This window comes from Ceraceosorus guamensis, assembly GCF_003144195.1.
Source record: "Ceraceosorus guamensis strain MCA 4658 unplaced genomic scaffold IE81scaffold_30, whole genome shotgun sequence".
In the NCBI taxonomy this organism is placed as follows: Eukaryota; Fungi; Basidiomycota; class Exobasidiomycetes; order Ceraceosorales; family Ceraceosoraceae; genus Ceraceosorus; species Ceraceosorus guamensis.
In genome coordinates this window covers 72,912-98,030 of record NW_020290025.1, presented here as the reverse complement: position 1 = coordinate 98,030, position 25,119 = coordinate 72,912, and the positions used below count along the sequence as shown (strand labels likewise).

Sequence of the window (25,119 nt, the reverse complement as noted above, 5' to 3'; positions counted from 1 at the left end):
TCTCCGCTCACCCCTTGCTGTACCGTTCCTGAGCGGCGCTCCAAACTGCAGGCAAGTTTCGAGCTCCACCGCAGTCGGAGTCCGCCGCAGTCACCGAGCTCGGGGCTTCGACCGCTTTGCCCTGCCAGTGATCAAGTGATCATACTTTTTTTTGCGGGCAAGCCGATGGTAGGGAAGCGGTCTTTGCTGGACCACAAGTGGACCAACACGAGTCCGCGAAGGTCTTTCCCTGAGACATGCTCATCGACGAGGCTCGGCGCTTCCCTTTGCAGTCAGCTTTCCGCCCTCGTACGCACATTTGACGTCGATCACGAGAGACTAGGGCCCACTTCGACATGGCAAGGGAGCTCAATTTGGATTGATTGTTCACTGCGCGCACGTAAGCAGTGAAGCATGGCTCGGAATGCAGTCTTGCCTGTGTGCTCATGAACAAAGGCTGTCTTCTAGAAGGAGAGTCGAAGACGTTCAAATCGTTCTGAAGATCTCAAAGCGCAGGCTGCCACCCTGTCATGCCGCAGCGAAAGAAGAAGGGTATCAGTTCATACGACTGTATCAGATGAGCGCTCAGGAGACGAAATTGAGGCTCACCATGAAAGATGACGCCAAGATGCTCTGGGATCGTGGCTTGCTGGATCAAATCATTTACTGTGTATTCGACGCTGAGATTTGGCGACAACTTCGCCATGACTGAGCTGATAGCCCTTTCGGCCAGCAGCTCAGCTGTACCCCGCTCGCCTCTGCCAGGCTCCGAAGTACCGAGGCCCGAGTTGGTGGAGCTCAAGGCAGCTCCACGAACGCCTGAGGTGCCGACCCGAGGTGCGTTAGCGTAAAAGTCTTCTCCGCCTGCTTGCGCCTTCAAGACTTTGACTGGATTCGAGGACCTGGGAGAAGCAGTGACACAAGACTGGCTGGCTCAGCTGCACAGCAACAAATTCGGGGCGAGGGCAGTCGAGAAAACTCACCAAGCCCATAAAGGATCATACTTGAAGACTTCCAGCACCGTTTGAACTACGTTGGCACCCTCGCGCAGCACGCGAAGGGTCTCTTCGCAACATCGCCTGAAGACGCCTTCGGTACCCGAGAGGCCCATTCCGTCGATGACATCGCGCGTCAAGCGGAACGGAACAAGTTCGGGAATCGGCAGCAGACGACCCTACAAGCAAGCAAGCGGAGTAAGAAATGACTCACAGCAGCGTGAAGCTCAACCACATTCTACGCACCTGCTCGAATGCTACGCCAAAGTCAATGTGGATGACCTCGCCGCTGTGCGTATCGAGAAGAATGTTGGACACGTGTCGATCACCGATGCCAAGCATGTGCCCGACGATGGAAGAGACCGCAACACTGCGGGTGTAGTTCAGGCGAGTCTCAAGCCAAGTCAATGGAACATGATAACGATCAAAGAAGTAGAAGCGAAAAGCTGGCGGGAATCGCTCGCAGACCTGGAGGTACGTGTCGACGCGCTCGTCGTAAGTGCCGCCTTGCGCATTGTGCATTGCCACGCGGGCTTCCATTGGCGTTAGACTTCCAGGCGTAGCGTGCCTGACGCAAGGGGAAGTTGTCAGACCAGGCTCAGAGCAGGCGGCACTACTCTGACCGAAAATTCACCTATTGTGGGCGTCCATCAGCTGCGTCCCGATCGGCTCCGTGTCTGCTACGAACTCCAGAAGGCCACACTGCGGTCCGAGTGGTATGACAGCGTACGTTCGCACATGAAGCCTTCTCTTCCTAGCGGCTTTGTCACGCTGAAGAAGACCATTCACAAGCACAAAGACTTGCTGCATGACTGCGTCTTGTCTCAAGTCGTCCTCTGTCTTGAACTGCTCAAGATGTGCCCGACTGACGTAAGCGCCGCCCTCGAACTCTATGCCGATGACCATCCTGAGCTTTACGCACCAATTGCTTATAACGCTGGCCATCGGAGCCGAGACACTCCGTAATCTTGGGATTGTGGATTCCGCCTGCAGTTGAAAAACGTTCGCTAAATCGTGCGATGCTGACAAAGTGTTCGTACTTGCATGTCGGATCGAGTGCTAGCCTGCATGTCATGACTGGCACTGGTACGTCCCTAATGCGACGCAGCTTCAGCGGAGGCTCTGACGGCAGGATCCGTCCCCCCGGTTCCACGCGTCCTTTTGGGTAGAGGCTGGGGTAGGTATGTGGCAAACTTATCTCCGCCCACTCTACACAAGCATCGCAAACCTTCTGCCATGCTGTCAGACGGCCCTTGAGCTTTGGATTATTGCGAGCTTGATGGATGATGTCTTCCGCGGCTGCGCCGCGCAGTTGCTGCGGACTAGCTGCGAGCTGAGCCAGATTAAGTTCGCCTCGGCGAGCAGACGACTTCTCCAATTCCGCCCCCTTTCGAAGAGCATACAGAGCGTACAAGCAATGAAAGGGGTGCTCCAAAGCCATCTTTCGCGTGACCGCGAAGAGCGTTGAAGCAAAAGTCTCGCTCGTCGCAGAAGAAGCACTTAGGGGCGTGTTGCGGGCGCTGCTTCCAGTCTTGGAGAGCCGAGACGAGATTTGATGCATCAAAAGCACGAACTTCTGGGAAGGGATCGCTAGTATAGAGTCTCGCAAACGACCGTTGAACGCCTCGTCATCCGCGTGTTCGAACCACAGTGACGTGAGCTTAATGACGTCTCCATCGAAGCTATCGCTGTCAGTCAGCGAAACGGCAAACATGTTGGCTGCACGGTCGCGAAAGGCCTTGCGAGCGTTGACGTGTTGCACCAGTTGGGCCTCGTCGATTTTCAAAAGCTTCTTCGCCTCACCCCTCTGACGACCCATTTTTTTCTTGCGTCCGACATCGGCCTCCTCGCCCATGGCGGTCTCGATCGAGTCGATTTCTGCTCGCCGGTCCTTTACGAAGCGCTCCAGCTTGCATACCTCCTCATTGACAGACGTGCTATGGCACTGCTCATCTGCAAAGGTCGCATAGTCATGAGCAACCTGCGCTCTGTCAGCAGCAGTACCGCGGCCGTCTAAAACAAGCTCCCAAGCGACCTGAAAGTAGTCCGAGTCTATACGACGCGGCTGGTCAGAACGAGCTGTGGCACGCCAGCGGCCCTGGGAGATATGGTATACAATTGTTCAATCACGACGTCAGTCTCAGTTGACTTCATCACACAGCCTCGCTAGACCACCTACCAGTCTCGACCTCCTGAGTGCTGCCTCTACCATTTCCTTGTTGTTGTTGGATACATGTCGGGGCAGCACATGTTCCAGCGCTTGGATAGCCATTGTGTGCTCGCCTTGTGTCCACAGAACGCTTGCCAGTTCTTCGGTCAGGGCTCCTGCGCTCGTGAAATTTTTAGCGCGAACACTTGCGACAGGAGCGTCGACAGCAACGTCATTATGAAGCTCTTGTGCTGCAAGGACAGATCTCATGGCTGTTTGCGGCAGCACGTGATCGCGTGCCCCTTGGCTGAGGCGCATAAGGATTCCAATCTCCCTCGCAGAAAGGTCTACGTCAACACCGGTGCGAATGCCTTCGCCGATGTCATCTCGGCGGCTATAGGAGCGTTCGAGTCGGATCAAAGCAACCCGTATGCTCAGGAGACGCTCGAAGTCGTCAAACCTGGCAGGTACGAAACGCAGAGGGTGTCAGCCTCGTCGGGTAGATGGGACGTTGAAAAGCAACTCACTCCAAAAAGTCGCTGGAGTGTTCTGGATTTGCGTTGACAAAAGGCGTCGCAGTGGCATTGCCGGACAGGAGCCCTTGCCACTGCGCTACCTCTCCGAGACTCATAAGATTCCGGCCAATCCTTCGAGCTAGGGTGTTTGCTTCCGGTCCAATGGTATTGAAAGCGGACAGCTCGTCGCTCAGAGTGTTGAGCAGGGCTCTTTTGGAAGTGAAAGCACTGCGATTCTGATGGAGGCCTCGCAGCGCGGCGTACACGTTGCGATCGGAGCCAAGCAGACTTCGGTCTCCAAGTGGCAGGTCCCAGTTGCCAGCTCTCCAAGCTACGTCATAAGTGATGTCGCGAACATCTCCTTGCACTTTCGCGCTCGTACTTTGGAAGCTGCAGGGCTCATTTGAGCCTTCACCACCTGAGGTCAGGTTGGCGACATCACGGTCAAGAAGACTCGAGAGGCGGTTGAAGCCCATCTCGTGCAAGGTCAGGTTGAGATGTGCCGTGTCGCTTCCAAGACCCCGACGGAAGAGCGCATCAGAAGCACTTTCCAGGCTTGCGGCGTGCATTTCGAACGCGCGGCCCCATCGCTTCTCGTGATGCAGCCTTCCGACTAGAGCTCTGCGAAGATCATTATCTCGAATCGCGTAAAAGCTGTCTGGGTCTTCGATACTTTCGCAGATTTGATAGAGAAGCTCCAGTACTTTGGGATCGCTCGAGTTGAAGTCTTCTTCACCACCATCGGGCCTTGTGTACTCCTTCGCAAGTTCCACGAAAAGCATCGCGGAGGCAAAGCGGCGAACGTCGGAGGCGCAACGTGCCAACAGAAGAAAGTCGATCTGCAGCCATTGATCACCGATGGGCGAGTCACCGCGAACGTACTTGCGAAGATGGATGACCATTTCAATCACTGCTTTCCAAATTCGTCTGTCGCATTCGGGACGCTCTAATAAGGCTGTGAAGTGCTTCGAAATGGTGGCAGAGGACCCTTGGATCTCTGAGAGGTCTTGCGCGAGCTGCTCCGTCTCAAGTGTAGCATGCAGCAACGCAGGCAGCAGGGTGCCTGCCATCTGCCAGTTGTGCCGAAGAACAGGAGCGATCTGCCCGAAGAAAGAGACGGGCTGTAACAGGGAAAGCACGTCGCATAGCAGCAGCGCAAAGCGGGACGCCCATATTTCGTAGTCGTCCGATGAACAATCTATAGACCAGAGCTCAAGCTCCACGATCGAGCGGCGCCGAGGGACGTGCATTTCGGAAGCGAATGCGGAGAGCAAGTTGAACTCGTGCAATGATGCGCTATCGGTTCTGACATGAGCTTCGCGCAACGCGGGCTCGGAGCTGAGGATGGCGCAGAGAGGACGAAGTAGAGTGTCGACTGTGCTTACTGACTCAACTTTGTTCAAGGAATCCAGCAGCACCGCCAGGATCGCACTCTTCAGCGGTCCTAGGAGGTCTGCACATAAATCTTCGCTGAGGGCGTAGGCGGGCAAGGCAGCCGACAGCTCTGCGCCGTTGTGATTCGCCGACGGTGACCTCAGCTGATTTTGACACAAGTAAAGTATTCTTGCTAGTGCATGAGCCCGTTCACCACGCTTGACGATGTTGTCGTCGGCCGCACTGGGTGCCAAGAGCCGCCAAATGGCGCCAGCTTGAAATTCGTTCCTCGCATCCTCTGATGCTGCAGCCAGGGCAGGCTCGAGCCGACGAATGAAGTATGCATTCATGGCGTTGGCCGGCAGCTGGCAAGTCGCGCTGGCAAAATCTGTTATCGACATCTTGCCCTCCATTTGAGCTGCTAAAGGTGCTGGCAGCTCGGCAGGCCAAGCCAGAAGCACCAATGAGATTGTCGACTGAGCTTGGTGATCAGTGGACTCCTGCAGGACTCGGCCTAGCCACGAAAGTATTCTCGTACTAAGACTGCGCTTGTTCTCTTCGCCACTGACGTCGAGCGACTCGGCGGTGTGCAACAGTGCAGTCAGCAGAGGTGCAAGGCGAGGTGATGTAGGTGAGAGATGCAGTACGCGTCGAAGGCTCCAGTCGAGTAGGCTCAGGGTCTGGTCGCTTAAGTCTAAGGCTTGAAGAAGGCCCAAGGCTCCTTGGATGATGCAACATAGCACAACGTTGTCCTCAATGATTGATGGGGATGCTATAGCGATATATAGCTTCAATGCGAACAAATGTCTATGCTGATCATTGATCAAGCATCCGCTAGCTATGGCACCGAACAAACGCCGGACAACGTGGTACGCTGTAGCGGCGCTCACCAGCTCGTCTTCTCCGTCTGCCAGGATCTGCAGGCCGTGATAGACCGCTGCAGCGCTGTAAAAGGGCCTAGCAGGAAGATATGAGTCTAGGTCTGGAGCTTCGTGCGCGTCTATTGGTCGGAGGAGAGCGCGAAGCACCATGGCACTCTGAGGATTGCCCCCCTCGAGAGCGGTGAGAACGATACCCAAACCTCTGCCTACGCCTGGAATCGTGTCAAGGCTGGTTGCGTCGCTCCGCCGGTCTCGATCAGTGGAGTCGTACAAATTTTGGAGAAGAGCGACAACGACTAAATTTGCGGTCTCTGACAGCATGGCGCTGATCTCGTGGAAGCGCGCTGGAGGTAGATGCCATCGCGAGGCAAGACGAGCTTGCAGAGTCTTGCGCTGCTGCTTGTAATCCGGTCTGGTTTGCGAGAAAGCGCTCTCTTCTCCTAACGAGCCAGCCTCAATGGCGGCAAGAAAAGGCAAACATTCTTTCATAGCGGTGTCAGTGCTCTTCCTAGTGAAGCTCGTGAGGGTAGTGAAAGCTTCCAGATGGTGATCCTGCTCTGCAGCCAAAAGTATGGAAGCGACAGGTCGGAAGGTCCCTTCCACGCAGTGTTTGCGGGACGTATACCCAAGAACGTTGTAAGGCAGACGTAGAGGATCATAGCCGCCTTGTATAAGGAACCACGTCGAGCTAGGACAGAAGTGGAGCCACAAATCGCGAGCACTAGCGAAGCCTAAGCGCAACGCAACCGCCTCAAAGACCGTAGCGAGTATTTCGTGATATTGGGTGCTGACGAGCGAGAGCTCGAGGAGGTGGTAGATCGCAAGATAGCGCACGGGCCCGTTTGAGATCAACACGTTACCTAGAGTCAGAACTCGCGTCATCATCAGCTCAGCATCTGATACGTCGTCCGGCAGTAGACTCCTCAGCTCCTCGTAAAGGGCTTCGAGATTAAGAATTTTGCCAGATGCGCATATGTCGACAAGTCGGCCAACACGGGAGGCTGCGGCAAAACGGACACCTGCATCTTTATCCACGACAGATCTTAGGAGCGAGTGCAGAAGCGACTGCGCTTTGAGATCCGCCGGCCTTTCTGGGCGCCACTTGATGGGCGCGACCAGCGTTTTAGATACTATGCGATCGGCTCCCGACATGCACCTGAGCATGCGCTCAACGAAGACTCCTGATCGTAGTCGAACAAGGGCAGTAAGCATGTGCCGTTTTGAGAAACGTTTGGCAAAGTAGCCGGCAAGCTTCTCGGCGTTACGTTGAAGCTCGGACTGGGACGCGGAGGGGTGAGACCATGCCGAAAGGGTGCGGTCAAGAAGATTGATGGCTAGCAGCTGCGCCTGCTCGCTTTGTTCGTGCTCGTATAGCAAGAGCATGTCATCACCAAGTCGGACAATGATGGTGTTCAGCGTGCTGCGGGTGAAGTGTAGGCGATGCTGCTCAAACAATCGACAAGCGGTCCCAAGAGCTAATTGCAAAAAACTTATGGGTCCCTCAACAAGGAGCTGACTGATGGTGTCGTCTGATGTCGCTTGAGGTTGAGTATTACCAGGTCCGAAGCTGCTAGTGGCGACGTCTTCTTCACGTAGAACGCCTTCTCCGGAGCGCTGGCACGGCGTTTGTGGCAGCCTCAACATGGGGACATCACACAGAGTTCCGATGCAAAGCTCGATCGTGAGACGATTGGTGAGATCTTCAACAGCAGACGCATTTTCCGACCTCTGGCCATCGTCCGCAGAGCGAATATTGCTCCACACTCCGTCGTCCTCCGCCGCGACAGCCTGAGTACCGACGCTTCGCAACGATTCAGTGGGCTTTGCCACTCGGCCAAGCACACTCCGCAAAGTTTCGAGGATCACTTCTTGACAGCTTATTTGACGCCAAAGCCGAGCGTGAAATACGGCGGACGGGACGTCTGGAGGCTTGCTCAATGAGTCATTGGTAAGCTTCCGTTGCGCGCCAGAATGAGCTCCTGGCCGGACAAGTGCTGACCATTTGTCAAGCGTGCTATCTGATCGTACCACAGGTCGACAAGGCAGCAGCGGCTCGAGACCCTTGAGTATTGTAAGGCGTGCTGAAGGCGCCCATCGCTGGTCAGCTGCTGCGCCGATTGCAGAGGCCAATAAGCTACTAGCGGCGGATGAGAGCGTACGAGACGATTCCACGTGATTTGCTCGAAGGATCGCGTCGAACAAGAGCGCGGCGGTCGCGAAGTCCACCGTACGTCGCACTTGTTCTACTGTGCCATGCGCCTTCAGTCTGACCTTGCCAGTACTGTCGCTGGCATCCGACCACTCATCTAGAAAGATCTGCAGATTGCGGTCAACAAACGCGAGCAGCCGTTGACCGATCGGCTCTGGTTCTCGCGAAGGAACCCCTTCTTCGAACTCCACGTCGGCGAGCTGCGCGGAGTCGGAAGCGACCTCGGGGTCGCTCACGTCGCATTGCAAGAGGAACGCTCCGAGTGAGGCATTCTCGGCGTTATCAAGGTTCTGCGTTATGACGGCGCAGGATGGGAGCAATGGACGCACGCGTGCGAGAGTCGGCCAACGAGAAAGTCGGCAGATGTTTGCCATGAGGTTGGCAAGATCGACCGCGCCTTGCTCTTCCGCGCGAATGTTCGTTTTCGAGCGCCTAGAAACAGCTTCTGAAGGAGACCAGGTAGCCATTAGCCATGTAGCGCACTTTTGCTCCATTGTACGAGCATCTATGCCAGGCGTAGCTCGACAGCGACACAGGCACTCGCAGAGAAAGGCGCACACAGCGTCGGAGACTTGATTGGGACCTTGAAGGTCAATGCTCCCAAGGAGCGTTTCGATCTGAGGGTGAATGATACTCGGCTCCAGGAGCCCAGCTTGAAGTATGGCTAGTGCAGCGTGGGCACCAGCGCGAGCGGCGCCGGGCATGGTCATCCGCCGGCATGCCAGTGGCCATATACTTGACCAGATCGAAGCCTCAGCTACAGTGCGCGAGGATGCCGAGTTGCGAGCGGCTGCTGCGAATGCGACGAGAGACCAACACTGAACGTCTATATCGTCGCCAGAAGCGTGACCAAGGAGGTACTCGAGGACAGCTCGGCGTTCGTCGGGATCTAGCTGCTTCCAGTGCCTCGCGTTGACAAAGAGAATGATTTGCAGATACCAAATACGCTTAGCGGGCTCGAGCAAGCTTGCTGCTTTGCACAATCTGCCTATCAGGGTACCAACAGCGCTTTGTGGGGTCCATGTGGCCATCGCCGAATCTTCCAGACGGCGCCGTTTGGCATCGTGACGAATCGTGCCGCCTTTAGACAGAAGGACGCTTGTCGTTCTCGAGGTGAATGTGGGAGTACTGGCAGCATGCGAGCCCTGGCCATGAGGCGCCGATCTAAAGCGAGAGATTGCTGATACTTCTTGCGCGTCGCCTGATTCGATGTCATTTGCTGATTGGACGAGATCGCTTCGGGTCGAAGAGTAGCCCAGCGCCTGAATGCAAATTGCGGCATCGGCAGCAAGCTCGAGCATTGCCCAACTAAGGGCGTGAGGGGCGGTGAAACCTCTGCCAGGCCTGATTGTGCCAGCAAGTAGCACATGTTCCGCTTCAAGCCCTGCGCAAGGAGCTCCAGGTTGATGCGCGAGATCGACATTGGCCAGCGTGAGAGGTGGTATCGCCCAGCGATGGTCACACTCCGTTTGCACGAGCTCAAACACCTGAGCCAGGCACTTGGCGCGCTGCCCTTGCTCTGCCACGTCAGCGGCGCTTTGCGTTGACGAGGCGAGACCCGCTGCCCGAGGACCTGGACATGCAAGCGCACGGGCAACGATGGGCAGAAGGGTTCGCAGGCAAACGACCAACTGCTCCTTGAGAGGCCGATTTTTGGTGGGCCACATGGCTAAAAGGGAAGGCCAGCTCCAGAACGCAAAGCGAGCGACGGTTATTCGTTCGTTGTACTGCAATTTGTTCAGCAAGGCGTTGAGCCCTATCATTGCAGGCAGGTGGGCTGTGGAGTCTGTTCTAAAAGTTTGGAGAAACCTGGCATACTTGCTGAGAAGCCTCAGCCCAAGCTTCGCATCCGTGCAAAGAGGCGCAGTGGTCGATTCAATGAGCTTCTGAATGGCCTTCATCACTTCGACGTCCTCCGGACCGGCAACGTTCTTCTGGGAGCTCGCGTTCGCGGCGCTGGCAGACCTGGGCCTTTTGCGCCGGTCGGAAGTGGCCAGCCCTTGCGCCGATGGCGCCGCGTCGCCATCTTCTCCATCGGATGGGCTTGGCTGAGGGGCACCGTCAAGTCGAATGTCAGCCTCTTGATGTTGTTCCAACTTGGCGGAGAGCCTGTCTTTAAAGAGGATATTACACAGCAGACCCGCTGTGTCGGACCATCGAGCTTCATCAAAGTGATCGATATGAGGCGCGTAGCTCAAGGCCGCACCCATCGCCTGCAAACACTCCAACAACACAGGCTGGAAAGGTTGGCCTCGCTGCTCGAGCAGCCTGAAGGTCTGCTGCAGCACAGCAAACACGGCTGGGAGCCGAAATTCTGCGATAGCTTGCTCGATGAGCCAGCGAGCCGTCTGAGCGCTGTGCTTGACCCGATTAATGGCGACCTGAGGAGCATCCTGCCAGTCCCCACGCTTCATACACGCAGCTTTGTCCAAGGCAGCACACGCAAAGAGGGCCTCGATGACCCGAACCCAGCGCTGGCGATCTGGATCTTCCTCGTCGAAGCGTGCGCATACCGAGCGCTTGCCAAAGATGGCCCGTATCGCAGTCTGTCCCTCCTCTCTGCCCTTTATCTTGTCGCTCGTCAGCAACCGAAGCGCCTCCTGAAGTCCAGTCTGACTCATCCTGTGGGCAAGAAGACTTCAGCTTGGCAGCCTTGATGGCATAGAGATGGCAGGCAACACCATCTCACCTCGCAACGTGCACCTCTGACCCTATAGTAAGAGTGTGTCCTGACCTTCGAGCAGAACGTCTGCCCGCAGCATCGAGATGACTTCCTTGCAGACGTCCAACTCCCGGCGTTCTTCCACACCCCTTCCATGCGGATTAAGCCAGCGAGGTGCACAAGTCCGCATCAAGAGCAACAGTCGTCGCACTGATCCCAGCTCTATTGATATGGAATTAGCCTCGTCTAAATGTGGTATTGAGGATGAAGAGTGTGCGCACCGGATCGCGAATCGTCATTCTGGGAGTGAAGCGTTCGCTGAGCGCTGTGGCAGGTAGACCGGGTAGTCCATGGCTGCACCCGCGTGGTCGCACCGCTTCAGAATCAGGTGTCAAGAATAAAGCAAGTATTCTTGATTGGCTGCTTGGGCATTTTGAATCAGTCTTGAATTCTTGATTGCACAGCGCGTCTAGACACCTACAAAACTCACCGCCCACAGTCAAAAGATTAAACATATTTCTACCCAGAGATGAACATTCAAGATTAACACGAAGAAATTGAATCCAGTTCCTGATCACGAAATCCCAAAAGAGCCTGATTTGTAAGATCAGAATGAAAGCATGTGCCAAACCATACACTCAAGACTAAACCAGGTTGACCTTTGAATATGCATGCGTGCATGGCTGTCAAATCATCAATCGTGAATGTGCATCACAATCTTGAATTGAATCAGAGTCGCGAATCAAAAATCGCGCAATCGCGATCGTGAGGTCGACATCAGCCACGAGACGTCTTCCAGCCAGGGCGCGACAATCGAGTGAAATGGTCTGATTGCCCCACCCCGCCCGACCAGTCCGAGTCAGACACATGATCACATATCCCACGACTCAGTCTGCACAAAATTCGACAAGAACTGTCAGCTGTCGTCTACTTTCAAGATGGATGATGGGTTCCTAAGCAATGACGACCACCGGCAAGACTATGGATTTGAGCGTCGACGAGGAGAGGGGTCTCAAAGAGTCAGTCCGAAAGTGCTGCGCATCACGTAGCAGAAGCTTTGACAGGTCTCCAACTCGGGCAGCTTTGCTGATGTTGGACCTATGCTCCTTCCGAGAGTAGAGTCGGATTGCTTACGATGATCTAGATCGAGATCGAAGGCTACCTTACCAAGAAGAGGGCAGCTGGCACGAGGATTCGCGTCTTCGAGAGCCCGCAAGACATCATCATGAAGCCGAATCTTACGATCTGCATAGCCATAGGCAGTATCATCGTAGCGATTGGCACAGATCGGATCGATGGCAGCATGATCGATACTCTGATCGGACGGCCCATCCAGAGGATCGATGGCGAGGTGCGGATGATCGCTGGGATGCTGGAAACTATGATGGCTGGTCATCGACCCAAGATCACGCCGGCGATCGGCACACCTGGCGCTCAGATCCCCAAAGTCGCAGCTTAGCCGATCACTATTACCGCGACCAGGGGGCAAGATCTCTACAGTGGCATGATCGCAGACATGGACAAGAGGCTCAGTGGCATCCAAGTACTTACCACCCGGATCCTCGCCCTGCTGCCCCCGATGTTGCAGCGGCGAGTGACGCAGCTGGAAGCGGCGCGACGGGCCAGATGCGGTTGGTGGCGCTTTCCTCAAAGGTGCTACCCGAGGGACGCCGTGTGGCAGTGATCGACGCTAGGGAAGAAAGCGTCAGCATTGTGAGTAGTGCTGAAATTCTAGTCAACGCCAGTGTGAGGGTCTTTCAGCATGGCTGAGTGCCGTTGCCATGCCATCGTTAGGGGCGTGACAAGACCTTCACCTCCCGCATCCGTTTGCCAGCCATGGAGGTATCGAAGCATCATGCGAACGTATTCTACCTGGTGTCCAGCATGTCAGGCGCAGGAGCTTGGTTCATCACCGATGTTGGCTCGGTGCACGGCACGTATCATCTTGCTTGCAAATCGATCCCCGAAGGTGCCGCAGATGAGCTGGCTTCAGGCCTTCCGACAAGCCGCTTCACCCGCTTGTCCGAGGCACGGAAAGCCAGTAGTCCCATGAGACTCGACAATGAAGACTGGCTGCGGATTGGCGACACCACGTTCGAGGTTCATTTGCATGGCTCTTTGGCCTGTCAAAGATGTTCACTTCACAGTGATGGGACAAATGAGATCCAGCTTCGGCCCAGCGACAAGAAGGTAAAGTCATCAATCACAGACGCGGAGGGCGCTGGAGCAGGTCGAGCAGAACTCATAGCAGAGAGCCTTCAGCGTCAAGTAGGCAACAAGAGCACTACGTCGACCACGGAGCGTGTCCCAATGGATCGCAAGGTGGAGACGGAAGCGCTGCGACGTCAGCGCATGAAAGACATGAGGAAGCAGTATCTGGGAAGCCAAGACGACGAAGACGGACGTAGCGAGGAATCTGCATCAGGACAAGCGGCAGGTCCAGTGTACCTTGACAGAGCAGCTGCCCGGCGAGCCATGCACCCTGGAGAGTCGAAACAGAAGAGGGCTTGGGGTAGACGTCGCAGCGCTTCGCCAGGACGACCTGCTCAAGCACAATCGGCGGAGTCAGCTGCGATGCGTCATCAAGCCGCTGGTCCATCTCGGGGTGCTGGGACTGGGACTGTGGAGCGCTCCACTGCTGATCCAGCGCCTTTGAACGATTCCAATCGAGGCTTTCAAATGTTGGCCAAGATGCGCGGTGGAGAGGAGGGGCACACGCTTGGAGACGAGATTTTGGCGAGAGCGACGGAAGGCCGCGCTGGACTGGGCAGCACGAAGCTTCGCACTGCGCAAGAGATCAGCTCGGCCAGCTCAAGCTCACTAAAATATGGCGATCCAGAAAGCGTTCGAAGGCGTTTCGAGCAATCAATGGCAAGTGAAGGGAGGCGGTAGAAGTTATTCAGGCGAGCGCCACCGGGCTTTAGCATTATCCTGCTTCACGCAGTCGCTGTGGATCTTGTGTAAATCATCTGTAGCAATCTGCATTGTTCGCACTCTCGCAATTTGCATCTCCTTAGACCTGAAAGGTTGGCAAGTCACTAAGGCTTCTCTGTCTCTCGTGTAGTGCTGTGGTCTTTTCAAAGGGGTTGAGTTGTGACTTGGCGGTCAGACAAGGCGATAGCAGCATCTTCACTTGCGCGCGCGTCACCTTTGAGGAGCAAGCGAGCGACCTTTGCGCATCGACGAGCGTCGGCGGCCGAAGCCTCGTGGGTCACGGTCCTTGCCGGCGGTCCCCTTTCGATGCAGCGCGTGCGAGGAAGAGGGCGAGTCACGGTATAGGGACGTGGAAGTGATTTATCTCGGGCCCCGCTTCGTTCCGGCCAGCTGTGTCAAGATCACCCTTTCAGCACCTTGCCGGCTTATCTAGCCCTGATCTGGGTTTCTTCTGGAACATCAACAACAGAATTTAGGTTCGAGCATGCAAGCGCATCATGTAAGTGTGTACATGTGAAGCCTATTGGTTGCAGCTGGCACGGAGTCCTGCTGCAGGCCGTCTGTGACATCTCAAAATGCGCTGACTCATGCTTGTGCACATTCAGAACGACGGAATTAGCCATCGATCTTGCTGGCTTGACCGAGGACTGCAAACGAACGTTCAAAATGGATCCACACGATCGAATGGTGAAGCGTGAATATCGCGAATGACCATAAATTGACTCCTCGCTCGACCATGCTCCACTCTTGACTACTACAGTCGTGAGCCTCATCAGACTACTGTTTTGCCCCGCTGCATGGACATACCTCTTGCGTCGCAGCTTCCTCGCTCGTGCGGCACGAGCACCCTTGCCATGCGTCGTCTGCGGGGGACAGCTGCTTCTTGTTTGCTCCTTCATCGGAGTCGTGGGTGCGAGCCGCGACCGCTGGCTCACAAGGTGAGTCTGTTTTGGACCTCCGCTCTGTGGCTTGGCAAGCTCGACTGGCGGGTGATGGCCTGGTGCGGGCAGGAAGGCAGTGAGAGCCGTGTATTCATCGGTGCGAGGCGAGTGCAGCTCTCTTGCCGTTCGGCGGTTGGAAAGGAAAGCAACACAACAGATGTGCCTGCGTAGCACGAGGTGCTTGGGAAAGTCAGATCGATCTTCTGCTGCAGGATTCGCGATTGCTGCCAGCAGGTAGCCAGAAGGCGCATCCAGATTTTCGCAACTGCTAGCCGCTTCTTCAGCATCGCACGAGCGACTAACGCGCCGCAAGCCTCGATACAACAAACAACGTGTGACTGTTGTGACTGCTCATGACTTACGAATGTGAATGCTACAGCGAAGCGTCTGAGCCCCGAAGTACAAGGTTGTCACCTCCGGTCACTGCATACAGACAAAGAAACGAACGAAGCGAGGCCACATCTCCTCGCCGCGCGTCGATCGCAAAGCAAATTAGCCCTGCTGACCGATGAGATTCATGAAAAGATCTACAAACAAATTAACGCACCTCCACCACAGATTCCCGAGTCGAGCGATTGAGCACAGGCCAGCCAGCATGCAGCAATCGAGCGAATAGTCTGTCTCTCTGCTGGCCGCTCGGGCCTTGGCCACGCTTCCGGGGCCACGGCGCAAAGTGTCTGCTGTTGACCGTACCCAGCAGATTTGACCGCCTCTGTCTGCCGTGTGAAGAGGCGAGATGCTTAGCATGCTGTGGGTATGCTCGCGCAGTCGTGAATCTTCTCTTCGCTCCGAGTCCCTTGGTCGCTGCTGCTGCAGTCAGCAAGGGAGGGTGAACTTGTGGAATTTGGCGTGGAGTGAGCCTTTCCCCTCTCCACGCGCTCCTTTCCACTTTCCACGCTAGCACGACGACATGCGGGCACGCTGCATGTAGGTCTGCAGACTGCCACTCGCTCACATCAACCTTGTTCTAGCTCGACGTGTTTCGGCTGAGAGCAGAGCAGCTAGAGCAGCACTCGCACTTGTTTGGGTACGTTACGTATGGTGGGGTCTGTACGGCACACGTCACGACGCGCTCGAGCTTCCACTCCACGCTTTCCAGAACGAGATGCAGATGCATGGGCAACACGTACGGGCTTAGCTGCTCGAGTGACTTCAGCAGCATGCACCCGCCATGAGCTTCAGCTTCGCCCGGAACAAAGAAGAGCGGGGCACGAGCTTCCGAGGATGCAAATTGAGAGGTCTGGCGGGGGTGAAGACGCTCGCACATTCACACTACAACACATGCAGACAGGGATGCGTTTCGACGTGAGATCGAGAATCCTCTCTGCTTCAGGAACGGGCCCGCTCAGACGGCAGTTGGTGCTGGTAGGGCGATCGAGGGGCAGAAGCAGGCGCTGTCAATCTGTGCCGAGCCCAGCAGTGACCGATGACTGTAGCAAATGATGGTCATCACAGCCAGAGCTAGCTGTACCAAAACAACGAAATATGCTCGCGTAACTCTTCCGAATCACAATGAGCGTTTCATCTCCACTTGGGCGGTGCTGTGTGGCCGCGGGATCTGAGTTATGATGAGCGCGCAGCTGCGCGCGCGTGGATCATGCACGAGATCCCTCACCGCTAAGGCGCGCTAGTGCAACGACGATGCCGGAGCTTGAGAAGCAGGTCTCACCCGCGTGCTTGATGTTTCACCGCGGGCGCGCGCGCAAGCCGCGGCCGTATACGGCTATACTACATACACTGATGAGACGCAAAAAGCATCGAGCGATTAATTGACACAAGCATGATGAGCCGGACTCACATTCGATATTTTTGGGCCTTTCGAATCACGAATGCGAAAGCTTCCTTCCGAATGTCAGCGCTATCCAATTTCTTCGGATTACTACCACGCACGCCGAGTCGAGCCCAGCTGCTTCGCACACGTCGCTCGCGCAGTATCCGGTGCCGTAGCGCACCCAATGCGAGTCTGACTGGTACTTTTGTCCGCACAAGATTTAAGTTTGGCCTTGAACGAGGCAGCCTGCACATGGTGCAGCAGCCGACAGGGCGACGAATCGAGAGCTCTGAAGCGGAGCGTTTCCCCCGATATCGCATGCTGCTGTGAGTCCGGATGCTTGTTCTTTCAAGCTTCAAGCCTCAAGCCTAATCGGCGGCAGTCACGGCTCTCTGACGATCGCGCGCTCATCGCGATTCCTAGTCTTGACTGATCAACACCACCAGTGGCGCGACGAAGCCCTCATCTCATCCCCGGAACCTCTGATCGGACGCGCTAACTCCTGGAACTCCCACCTTGTTCCTTCAGCACAAGCCCTATCCGTGTTGTTGCCCTGCTGCTCGCATCAGCCCCTCGCGCGCCGCCTGCCGTGCTTACAAGTCGCCTCGACGCTGTTGTGGACGATACGCCCCTCTTCACGTTCTTCGCTTCCTGCTTCGAGGCGCTGTGCGGCACCGGCAGCTGTGCAAGCTTCGTTTCTGTCCAACCTTCTACGTCCGCCTTTCCCTTTTTCATTGGCATTCTCTGGCAGGAGCCGTCCTTCGAAACATTGCAAACTTCCAAGCTTCGACCCGTTGCCTCGCAGACAGCCTCGTCGTCCGCTCGGTGAGGCAAGCTGAAGTGCACATCTGCTTTTTGGCCTGAAGAAGAAGCTCCTGTTGAGACACGGCGCAGCAGAGCCTCCTGATAAAACGCGGCCCGTCTTGAGAACCGCTCCCCTTACTATCAAGTCTTTTCGCAGCTCCGTCTGCGCTTGTCGCCCGCCTTTCACCTCCAACGCTCACTCAGTGACAGCACGGATCAGAGTCCTTTCAGTAGTTTCGGTCCGAGGTCGGAGGATCTTCGCTCGAGACCGCGGACCGCTCAAGGCCTCTCTTTACCTACACATTGGCACGCCTTCGTTTGGACCAGCTCACCTCGGGGCAAGGGTAGTACCGCACAGTCCGTGTGACGTGCCTACCCCTCTCGAGACAGTCGCAGGCGTTGCTGAAGGAGCAAGAGGCGACGCAGGAACCGGCCAATTCGGTGCACTTGTGCTCCGGCGTCTTGCCATTTGACGTTCTGGCGTCTAATTGCACATTTCATGGCGCTTGATCCGCCGCTACCAGTCTTTATATCTTTCTTCTACCAGCAAAGCTGCAGTGGCGGCTGTCAACTCGATCGCCGGGAAGCCACCTGAAGAGCGGAATTGAGTTTGGCTTAGCACATCATCAGGTAAAGTTGTTGCAAGTGAGTAAAGTCGATTCGAGGCTGGTGTAGGATGGCGCTTGCGCGTGCAAAGGTACGGACGGACTGGCAGAGAAAGATGTTACGTCAGCCAAGGAGAGCCTCTCGTCTTTTCCCGCGCAAAGTATCAGCCCAGCAGTCGCGACGAGGCTGACTTGGGCTGCACCCTCCACGCGAGCGCTTGGGTCCATTTCCCACCGTTGACGAGCTTCGACGCGTTGAGAGAGACTGCCGCACTCTGAATTGGTAGCTTGTCGATGTCGCTGTCATGCGTACTCAGGCTGCGCTGACATGCCATCTCCTCTTGCAATTTTGGTCCTTTAGGTGCTACAAGGAGCCGCTTTGCTGAGGTTGCGTGCCCAGCCGCAATTCGAAGTGCTGTCCTTCTCTCGCTAGTTCTGAACCAGGACCTACTGGAGAGCATGGCGATCGCCTCAGCACCTCTCAGAGCTCGTTGACGACCCAGGTTTCCTTTCACGACCTTCATTCCTTCACGAGTCACTCTTGCGCGACCACCATCAGCCACTAAGCTTTCCTCTCCAACCGCTGACTCTTAGCTCTGAGGCTCCAGTACACATCGCCGAAAAGGGAGCCAGCGTCAAACTTCCATCCTGCTCGGTCTGCGCCTCTCCTAGTCCTCACCATGGGCGGGATCACAGAGCCCACTTTCACAGGGTACATGTGCGTGACCAGCTAAGAGGTAGCGACAGACGTCCTCGTGCTTACCAACGATCACGCCCTCTTCACCCACGCAGTGCATCAACACACGACGCCTTGCTGGTCTTCGAGGCAGTGCGCCAAAAGAAGATGTCGAAGATTCCCCGCAGGCTACGCGATGATGAACGTAAGCTGATCCGAAGTGGATCGGTGTTTGTGTTCGACGAGCGTGAGAGCGGCATCAAGCGCTGGACGGACGGGCTTTTGTGGAGCCCAAGTCGCATACTGATGAACTTTCTGGTACGTCCCCTTACGTGGTCCAGTAGCTTGGCTCTTAGCATCCGCTCATAGCCTGCCCTCGATGTCGCAGGTCTACCGTCAGATAGACAAAAAGCAGCACCAGGTCAAGGGCTCTTCCGACCCTTCGTTGCGGGAAGATGACAGCTATGAATCGATGGCGGACGAGTCCATTGGTACAGGCCTTCCTGTGCCTGCTACAACAGAAGAGCTTCATCCCTTCGAGCTAGGAGTGCCTATGGCAGATTTTCCGGGCACTGATGCCGTCAATGACTTTCTTGGTTTGCCCTCGACAGACCTACCGTACAATCCAAATGCCGAAGCTATGTCCAGACTCAAATCCGAGGGCAGCGTGTTGGACACCGCTGCGGCTTGGAACTCGGCAGCAAGCGATCCCTCAGGTTTCATGAACTTCGGCACCTCGACGATTGGCTTTGCTGGCGCTGGTACGGCTGCCAGCGGCTCGCTGACAGACGCAGACACCTCTGCTTCACAGAGCTCTGGAAACGTCGGCCGCCCCAAGTCAGCGCCTCACTCTGCAAGTGCATACGATCAGGCAAGCTTGGCCAAAAGGGAAGCCGACTTTGAGCGGAGCTTGGTCGGCAGTCTCACGAACAGCTACCCGTTTGCCAAGAATGGTCTTTGCAAAAAGGTTCGTCGCGTTTCACTTTACAGAAGCGCCTATACCACTCTGCAGCGCTCATTCTTGAAACCTTGCCCTTGATCTAGACCATTTCCATGCAGGTTGAGGGCTCCACGCAGCACCTCATCTCGTACTACAGCGTTGAGGACGTACGAGCAGGCCGTCTGCGCACACCCTCGACGTTGCCGGAGATCAGTGCGATTCAAATTTCGCCCGTATTCCTAAGCAAGAGCTCCTTCAGGTTTCCTCCCAAAGTCTTCTATGACCCCGATGGTCAGCTGCGGTACTGTCGAGATACGAACGTGGAAGATGAGGGTGCATACAGTCTCGACCTCGGTTCGAGCGGGGAGGGTACCTCGGGCAGCGACAGTCGAAGCCGCCGTGAAAGCCATGAAGCCAACACTTTTGGTCTCGGTCCTCGCCACGCTCCAGGATATGGACGCACTGTGCCGCCGTTGCGGACAGCCGGCAACATGAGCACTAGCGGCTGGGACGCCTGGACAAGCTCGAACCCAGCATCTCCAGATATCCAACTGCCAGCAGGTGTTGGTGACAATCGGCCTTTCAATCCCGGCATGCCGCGCCGCGCCTCAGACGCCTTGACGAGATCTCGATTGGGCAGCGGAAGATTTGAGCCTTATCCGGGAGCTACAGCGCATCCGATGGCTGGATCCGGATCTCCACCTTTGCTTCCACACTCTGGCTATGCTGGCGGTCCTCACACCAGCCCAATCCAGAGTCCTCAGATGGGACGGCATCGAGCGGACTCAGAACGTCGACAGAGGATTGGACCGCGATTGCATTCGTCGCAGTCGATGTGGAATCTCTCAGAGTTCGCGTCTGCCTCTCAAACCCACCCAAGGTTTGAAGCACACGGTCGCCTCCAACCCGCAAGTGAGTTCGCGCTCGGCGAAAGCGCTCAGGGATGGCTTCCAACGCAGTCAGGCAGCGGCACCCTGCCTTCGCGTCAAGGTGCGTGGTCACCGACTCCCCAAGCATACGGAAACAATGTCGCAGGTGGTCCGAGCGTCCGAGAGCCGCCATCGTGGTCCGACAGGCCGATCGCAAGAGCGGGACCTTCCTTGGGCTCGCCCGATAACAATATGGCTCGGCACTTCCTCTCCAGCACTCCTTCGGCGCACTCGGGCTTTGCATGGCATGATCGCATCCCACCGTTGGGAACCACATTCTCAGCCGATACCAGTGCGAATCAACGTGGGTTGTCAAATCCTTATCAGCAAGTCCTGCCGCCATCAATCTACACCCCAGCAACCAGTCCAGCACTCGGCTCGTCACATTACGATGGGACTGCGTGGAGCGGACCCTATGAGCGCGAGCCGCAGCAATCCCATTCCACGGCTTACAGGACAAATGTGCAGCGGCCAGACTCGAGCGGTTCCAACGTGTCCAACCATGCTCTTGGTACATCACCGCAGTACGGCAACATGGGGATGCAGAGAGGTAGAAACCAGACGCAGAGCCGACCTGGAACGGGCAATTCAGAACTCGGTACCGTCTATCTATCCAAGCCATCAAGCGAGTCACACCGATCGCCTCGCTGATGTTGTAGTTATCATGAGCTCAGATCTCCGAGTAAATCTTCCGCGAGATGCTTAGGTGATAGGAGCTCGCCTCTACACGCTTCTGCCTCGCCACCGGCGAGACATGCACTTGGCGAGCGACGTGATTCAGCTCGAGCGTCGCCCATCCACCAATCACACTCATTCAGTTCATATCAACTTCGGCCGCTTGTATTAGAAGGACATCTTTTGCCTGCCGCCCCTTCTTTCGAGCAACCCGTTCGCCGTCATCAGCATCACGCTCATTAAAGCCTCATCTTCGCTGCACCAATTCCCCTTGTGTTGCGTCACGGACGCGTGTATTCCGTCTGCTGTATACCAAAAATGGGCTCAGAATGTCACGGAATGAAAAGCCTCACTCGTTGACTACTTGTTCCAACATTCTTGACGTTGTCGAATTTTGATGAGACTGTGCCCGCGTCTGGTCCAGGCTGCAAAGGACCTCTTGAACTATCAGCATCGTCGTTGTGAACCTTTATGCGCGTAGACCGAACCGAGATGCCATTGCCTGTGCTGCTAGACAGAGATGGGTGCTAACCTCGTGTGTGGGACAGCAAGCCTCCACCAGTCCTTGAGTCACTCAAGATTCAAATCTTGAATGATTGATGAGTCGAGAGTCACGAGTCAAAGTCACGACTGAGTTGAGTCGATCTGGATCCGCCGCTCAGCTTTATCACGTGGCAGAGCCAACGCAAGGGCCATCCCAGCCGCGCTGACGACGCCTCGTGCAGCAGCATGGAGATAAACATCATTCAAAATTCAAAATTCTGATGAGAGGTCAATCATTGAACTGAACCAAGCTGCGCAAGACTTTCCGCGTGAACCAGTCGGAGCTTTACAACAAGAAACCCCTCGGCTGCGCCCATGACGCATCTTACTCAAGACTCTTGACTCTTGACTCGTCGTGACTGCTGCATGGATGCGTCTATAGTGGGTCTCATGTTCATCCACGTGATTGTTGAAGCCCAGGTCGAAGGGGTTATTATTGCATGGAGGTCGTCCGTGTAGCAGTCATCCATAGTTTTGAGTGCGGATCTGATCGCAGTGCAGACATTTTGACTCAGATTCAAGATTGCATCCGCTCTTGCCCTTGTCTCGAGAGAGTCGAGAGTTTAGTTGCGTGAAGATGCCACAAGTCCCTTTTGAATCACGAATATCATTTTGCCAGTCTCGAGGCTTGGTCCTTACAGCAGCAGCTTTGAGACGCGGGGGGGACTCATCGCTTGGAAAGCGTGTATCCGCGACGCTCGCGGATGCACGGCGTCAACTATAGGGCGCGAGACTGTGATGTTAGATGTGTATGCGACCCTTTCGGCGCTGCTGATGCTGCTTAGGCAGGGGCGCGCATACACAGGTGTGAAGCGAAGCTCGTTCAAAGTGGCGCGCCCTCGGATATCACACATGATGTATCCGCATGCACGCTGACGGCGAATGCCTCGCGCGGCACGTCGCGAGTCTTGGCGGGTCAGATGCGTTGGTGTCCTCTCTGGTTGCTGCATGCTGCTGCTGGCTGCATGCATGGTAGCGCAATCCGGTGGGTATCGCACAGCATCCATGGCAGGCGCACGGCCGGGGCGGGCATGCAGAGCTGTGATGGGGGCACGGTGCACCTTACCACGCCCCAGGCTGCCACAGCGCGGGCGGGTCTTCACGCAGCAGCTTGCATCGATGATGATGCATGCAGGTCGCACAGCTCAGTCAGCGCAACTCCACTGCCTCTTATCATCGCACACGCGTACGCGGCTAGCTACTCCTGAGTCAGAGTGGAGTAAGGGGGTGCGGCCGGTTCACATCAGATCTGATCGACCAAGTGGACCCGTTCAGCACCTTGTCATCCTCTCTCACCAACAACCAGCCCGAGCTCCTTCATCGAGGGCCATCTGTTCGACGAATCCCGCGCTGGACCTCTAGGCTGCCGCACATAGTCCGCAACATTGACAGTGATCCACTCTCCCGACGTTCCCATCTTCACTCTATCGTACATTCCCGAGGTTGAGTACTACTGCATCCACACATCATGGTTCGTGTTCTACCTCTCGCACTCGCCCTTACGGGAGCCATTGGCGCTGCAGCGGCTCCTGCTGCGACCACCTCTATTCCTGCCTTTGTGCCGGGACAGATGGTGTACACTGGCTTTGAACCTGCTCAAGTCGTTTCTCATCCTACACGTCAGCCTATCAAGAACAACTACATGGTTGTTTTGAAGGATGGCGTGAGCGAGAGCTCTCTGAACATGCACACGTCTTCTGTGCAACAGGCTCAAGCTGCTTCTTTCTCGTCGCTGAGCAGCGAGGGCCATGCACCAGGCGTCAGACACGTCTACCACCTGGATGGTCAATTCTCTGGGTACGCTGGCGCGTTCTCAGACGATGTCTTGGCTTACATCCGCGCGCATCCCGACGTTGCTTACGTTGAGGAGGACACGGTAGTGTCCACTCAAGAGATGCCTCACAATGGTGACCACGTCTGGGACGTCCCGTACGAGTCCACCATCGAGCAGGCTTACGCCATGGCCGGTGCTCCCGAGCTCAGCCCAATGGCCGTCGAAAAGGGTTCTCCTTGGGGTCTCGTACGAGTCTCTCACCGCCAGGCCATTAGCTTCCCCATCTTTGGCCAATATGTCTACAACAGCCACGGAGGCGAAGGTGTCACCGCATACATCGTTGACACTGGTATCAACACAAAGCATGTTGAGTTCGAAGGTCGCGCACGCTGGGGCAAGACCATGCCTGCCAACGACAATGACGAAGATGGCAATGGTCACGGTACTCACTGTGCTGGTACGGTCGGCTCTCGCAAATATGGTGTCGCGAAGAAGGTCGAGCTCGTGGCTGTCAAGGTTCTCGGCTCCGGCGGCTCCGGCTCCATGTCTGATGTTACTGGTGGTGTCCTTTGGGCTGCAAACAACGCCACAGCGATCGCAAAGGAGCACGCTGCCAACCCTAACACTGCCGCTGCTAAGAAGCACAAGGGATTCGTAGCCAACATGAGTCTGGGAGGTGGCAAGAGCCCAAGTTTGGACAAGGCCGTCAACGGAGCCGTTCGCAGCGGTCTCCATTTTGCTGTTGCAGCCGGAAACGAGAATGCTGATGCCTGCAACACCAGCCCTGCCGGCGCCGAGGACCCCGTGACTGTCGCTGCATCCACCTTTGGCGACGAGCGCGCGTACTTCTCTAACAAGGGCCCCTGTGTCGACATTGCTGCTCCTGGTCTCAACATCCTCAGCACCTGGATCGGCTCCAACACCTCCGTCAACGTGAGTGAGAGAGAGGGCCCGCAATTTCCTTGCCCACTCTTAATTCATTTTCCTATCCCCCTAACACTCTCGCATTTGTTGGCAGACCATCTCTGGAACTTCCATGGCTACGCCTCACACTGTCGGTATGCTCGCTTATCTTTTGAGCGTGTACGGCACGCCTGAGTTCTACGAGGGGGCTAGCACCACCCTGTTCGATGTGGAGCAAGCGTCTCCCGTTCTGCGCTTCACTGGTCTCGCACGCGTGTTCGACGCTCTGCCCCTCCCCAGTCTCATCCTCGAAGTCGCTAGCCGTCTGTTCGGTGCCGAGAAGACGGCAGTGCATGCTCTGGCACCGGTCCCCGCCATTCCAAGCGTGATCGAGCCCTTGAAGCTGAAGGCTGCTCTTCAAAAGCTGGCCACCAAGGATATCCTCACCGACATGGCCGGCACAAAGAATGTGAGCAACCGATCTCTCGCTGCTTTCATATATACTTGCTGAGCCAACTATTCGCTTTCTCATCCGTAGCTCCTCATCTTCAACAACGCTACTGACGCCACCAAGGGTGCTTGAGCGTTGCGTATCAAGCGTCTGTCTTGATGCGGTCTCAATCACTGACGATTCAGGTCTGCGACCACATGCTCCTTGTGCACAATCGCGAGCGACTCGCTTCCGGGAGTCGCTCTTGACTCGAAACCTCATCATGAACCTGAATTTGAATGGAATACAATGCAATGCAATGACCGTGCGCACTCGTTCCGACTTTGACATCGGCCTGGGCGCTCATGCTCTCCCCTACGTGCTGCTCGAACGCTCGTCGATGTTTTGCGAGGACCTCAACATACCGCGA

The 25,119-nt window shown here is 56.0% G+C and overlaps 5 protein-coding genes across 5 annotated transcripts; 4 read left to right on the top strand and 1 right to left on the bottom strand.

Moving 5' to 3' along the window:
* Positions 1 to 337: 337 nt before the first annotated feature.
* IE81DRAFT_341431 (hypothetical protein) lies at positions 338 to 11,119 on the bottom strand. The gene is made up of 9 exons (XM_025515652.1): positions 10,792 to 11,119; positions 3,651 to 10,724; positions 3,154 to 3,583; positions 1,897 to 3,072; positions 1,609 to 1,820; positions 1,221 to 1,542; positions 963 to 1,153; positions 589 to 881; positions 338 to 504 (listed from the first exon to the last, which is right to left on the bottom strand). Exons 2-9 carry the CDS (start codon positions 10,721 to 10,723, stop codon positions 485 to 487), a joined length of 9,717 nt encoding a protein of 3,238 aa, XP_025369535.1. The 5' UTR covers position 10,724; positions 10,792 to 11,119; the 3' UTR covers positions 338 to 484.
* Positions 11,120 to 11,643: 524 nt separating this feature from the next.
* On the top strand, positions 11,644 to 13,786 carry IE81DRAFT_366657 (hypothetical protein). Its single transcript, XM_025517025.1, has 3 exons — positions 11,644 to 11,783; positions 11,884 to 12,477; positions 12,559 to 13,786. The coding sequence occupies exons 1-3, from the start codon at positions 11,703 to 11,705 to the stop codon at positions 13,654 to 13,656; spliced, it is 1,773 nt and encodes a 590-aa protein (XP_025369534.1). The 5' UTR covers positions 11,644 to 11,702; the 3' UTR covers positions 13,657 to 13,786.
* A 690-nt stretch (positions 13,787 to 14,476) lies between these two features.
* On the top strand, positions 14,477 to 15,095 carry IE81DRAFT_323524 (hypothetical protein). The gene is made up of 2 exons (XM_025513975.1): positions 14,477 to 14,802; positions 15,002 to 15,095. The coding sequence occupies exons 1-2, from the start codon at positions 14,496 to 14,498 to the stop codon at positions 15,007 to 15,009; spliced, it is 315 nt and encodes a 104-aa protein (XP_025369533.1). The 5' UTR covers positions 14,477 to 14,495; the 3' UTR covers positions 15,010 to 15,095.
* Positions 15,096 to 18,499: 3,404 nt separating this feature from the next.
* Positions 18,500 to 21,015, top strand: IE81DRAFT_347476 (hypothetical protein; the record flags this gene model as incomplete). Its single annotated transcript, XM_025516154.1, has 4 exons — positions 18,500 to 18,537; positions 18,612 to 18,813; positions 18,884 to 19,462; positions 19,540 to 21,015. 4 exons carry the CDS (start codon positions 18,500 to 18,502, stop codon positions 21,013 to 21,015), a joined length of 2,295 nt encoding a protein of 764 aa, XP_025369532.1.
* A 1,750-nt stretch (positions 21,016 to 22,765) lies between these two features.
* IE81DRAFT_313715 (hypothetical protein) lies at positions 22,766 to 25,027 on the top strand. Its single transcript, XM_025512491.1, has 3 exons — positions 22,766 to 24,289; positions 24,375 to 24,728; positions 24,798 to 25,027. Exons 1-3 carry the CDS (start codon positions 23,051 to 23,053, stop codon positions 24,840 to 24,842), a joined length of 1,638 nt encoding a protein of 545 aa, XP_025369531.1. The 5' UTR covers positions 22,766 to 23,050; the 3' UTR covers positions 24,843 to 25,027.
* Positions 25,028 to 25,119: the final 92 nt, after the last annotated feature.

Coding starts and splice junctions, on each gene's coding strand:
- IE81DRAFT_341431 (XM_025515652.1), bottom strand. CDS start 10,723: ATGAGTCAGACTGGACTTCAGGAGGCGCTTCGGTTGCTGACGAGCGAC. Junction 1,821..1,896: donor GCCAGCGTTATAAGCAATTG/GTGCGTAAAGCT, acceptor CATCTTGAGCAG/TTCAAGACAGAGGACGACTT. Junction 1,543..1,608: donor CTGATGGACGCCCACAATAG/GTGAATTTTCGG, acceptor CCCTTGCGTCAG/GCACGCTACGCCTGGAAGTC.
- IE81DRAFT_366657 (XM_025517025.1), top strand. CDS start 11,703: ATGGATGATGGGTTCCTAAGCAATGACGACCACCGGCAAGACTATGGA. Junction 11,784..11,883: donor GAGGAGAGGGGTCTCAAAGA/GTCAGTCCGAAA, acceptor TTCCGAGAGTAG/AGTCGGATTGCTTACGATGA. Junction 12,478..12,558: donor GGGAAGAAAGCGTCAGCATT/GTGAGTAGTGCT, acceptor TGCCATCGTTAG/GGGCGTGACAAGACCTTCAC.
- IE81DRAFT_323524 (XM_025513975.1), top strand. CDS start 14,496: ATGGACATACCTCTTGCGTCGCAGCTTCCTCGCTCGTGCGGCACGAGC.
- IE81DRAFT_313715 (XM_025512491.1), top strand. CDS start 23,051: ATGGTTCGTGTTCTACCTCTCGCACTCGCCCTTACGGGAGCCATTGGC. Junction 24,290..24,374: donor GCTCCAACACCTCCGTCAAC/GTGAGTGAGAGA, acceptor ATTTGTTGGCAG/ACCATCTCTGGAACTTCCAT. Junction 24,729..24,797: donor ACATGGCCGGCACAAAGAAT/GTGAGCAACCGA, acceptor TCTCATCCGTAG/CTCCTCATCTTCAACAACGC.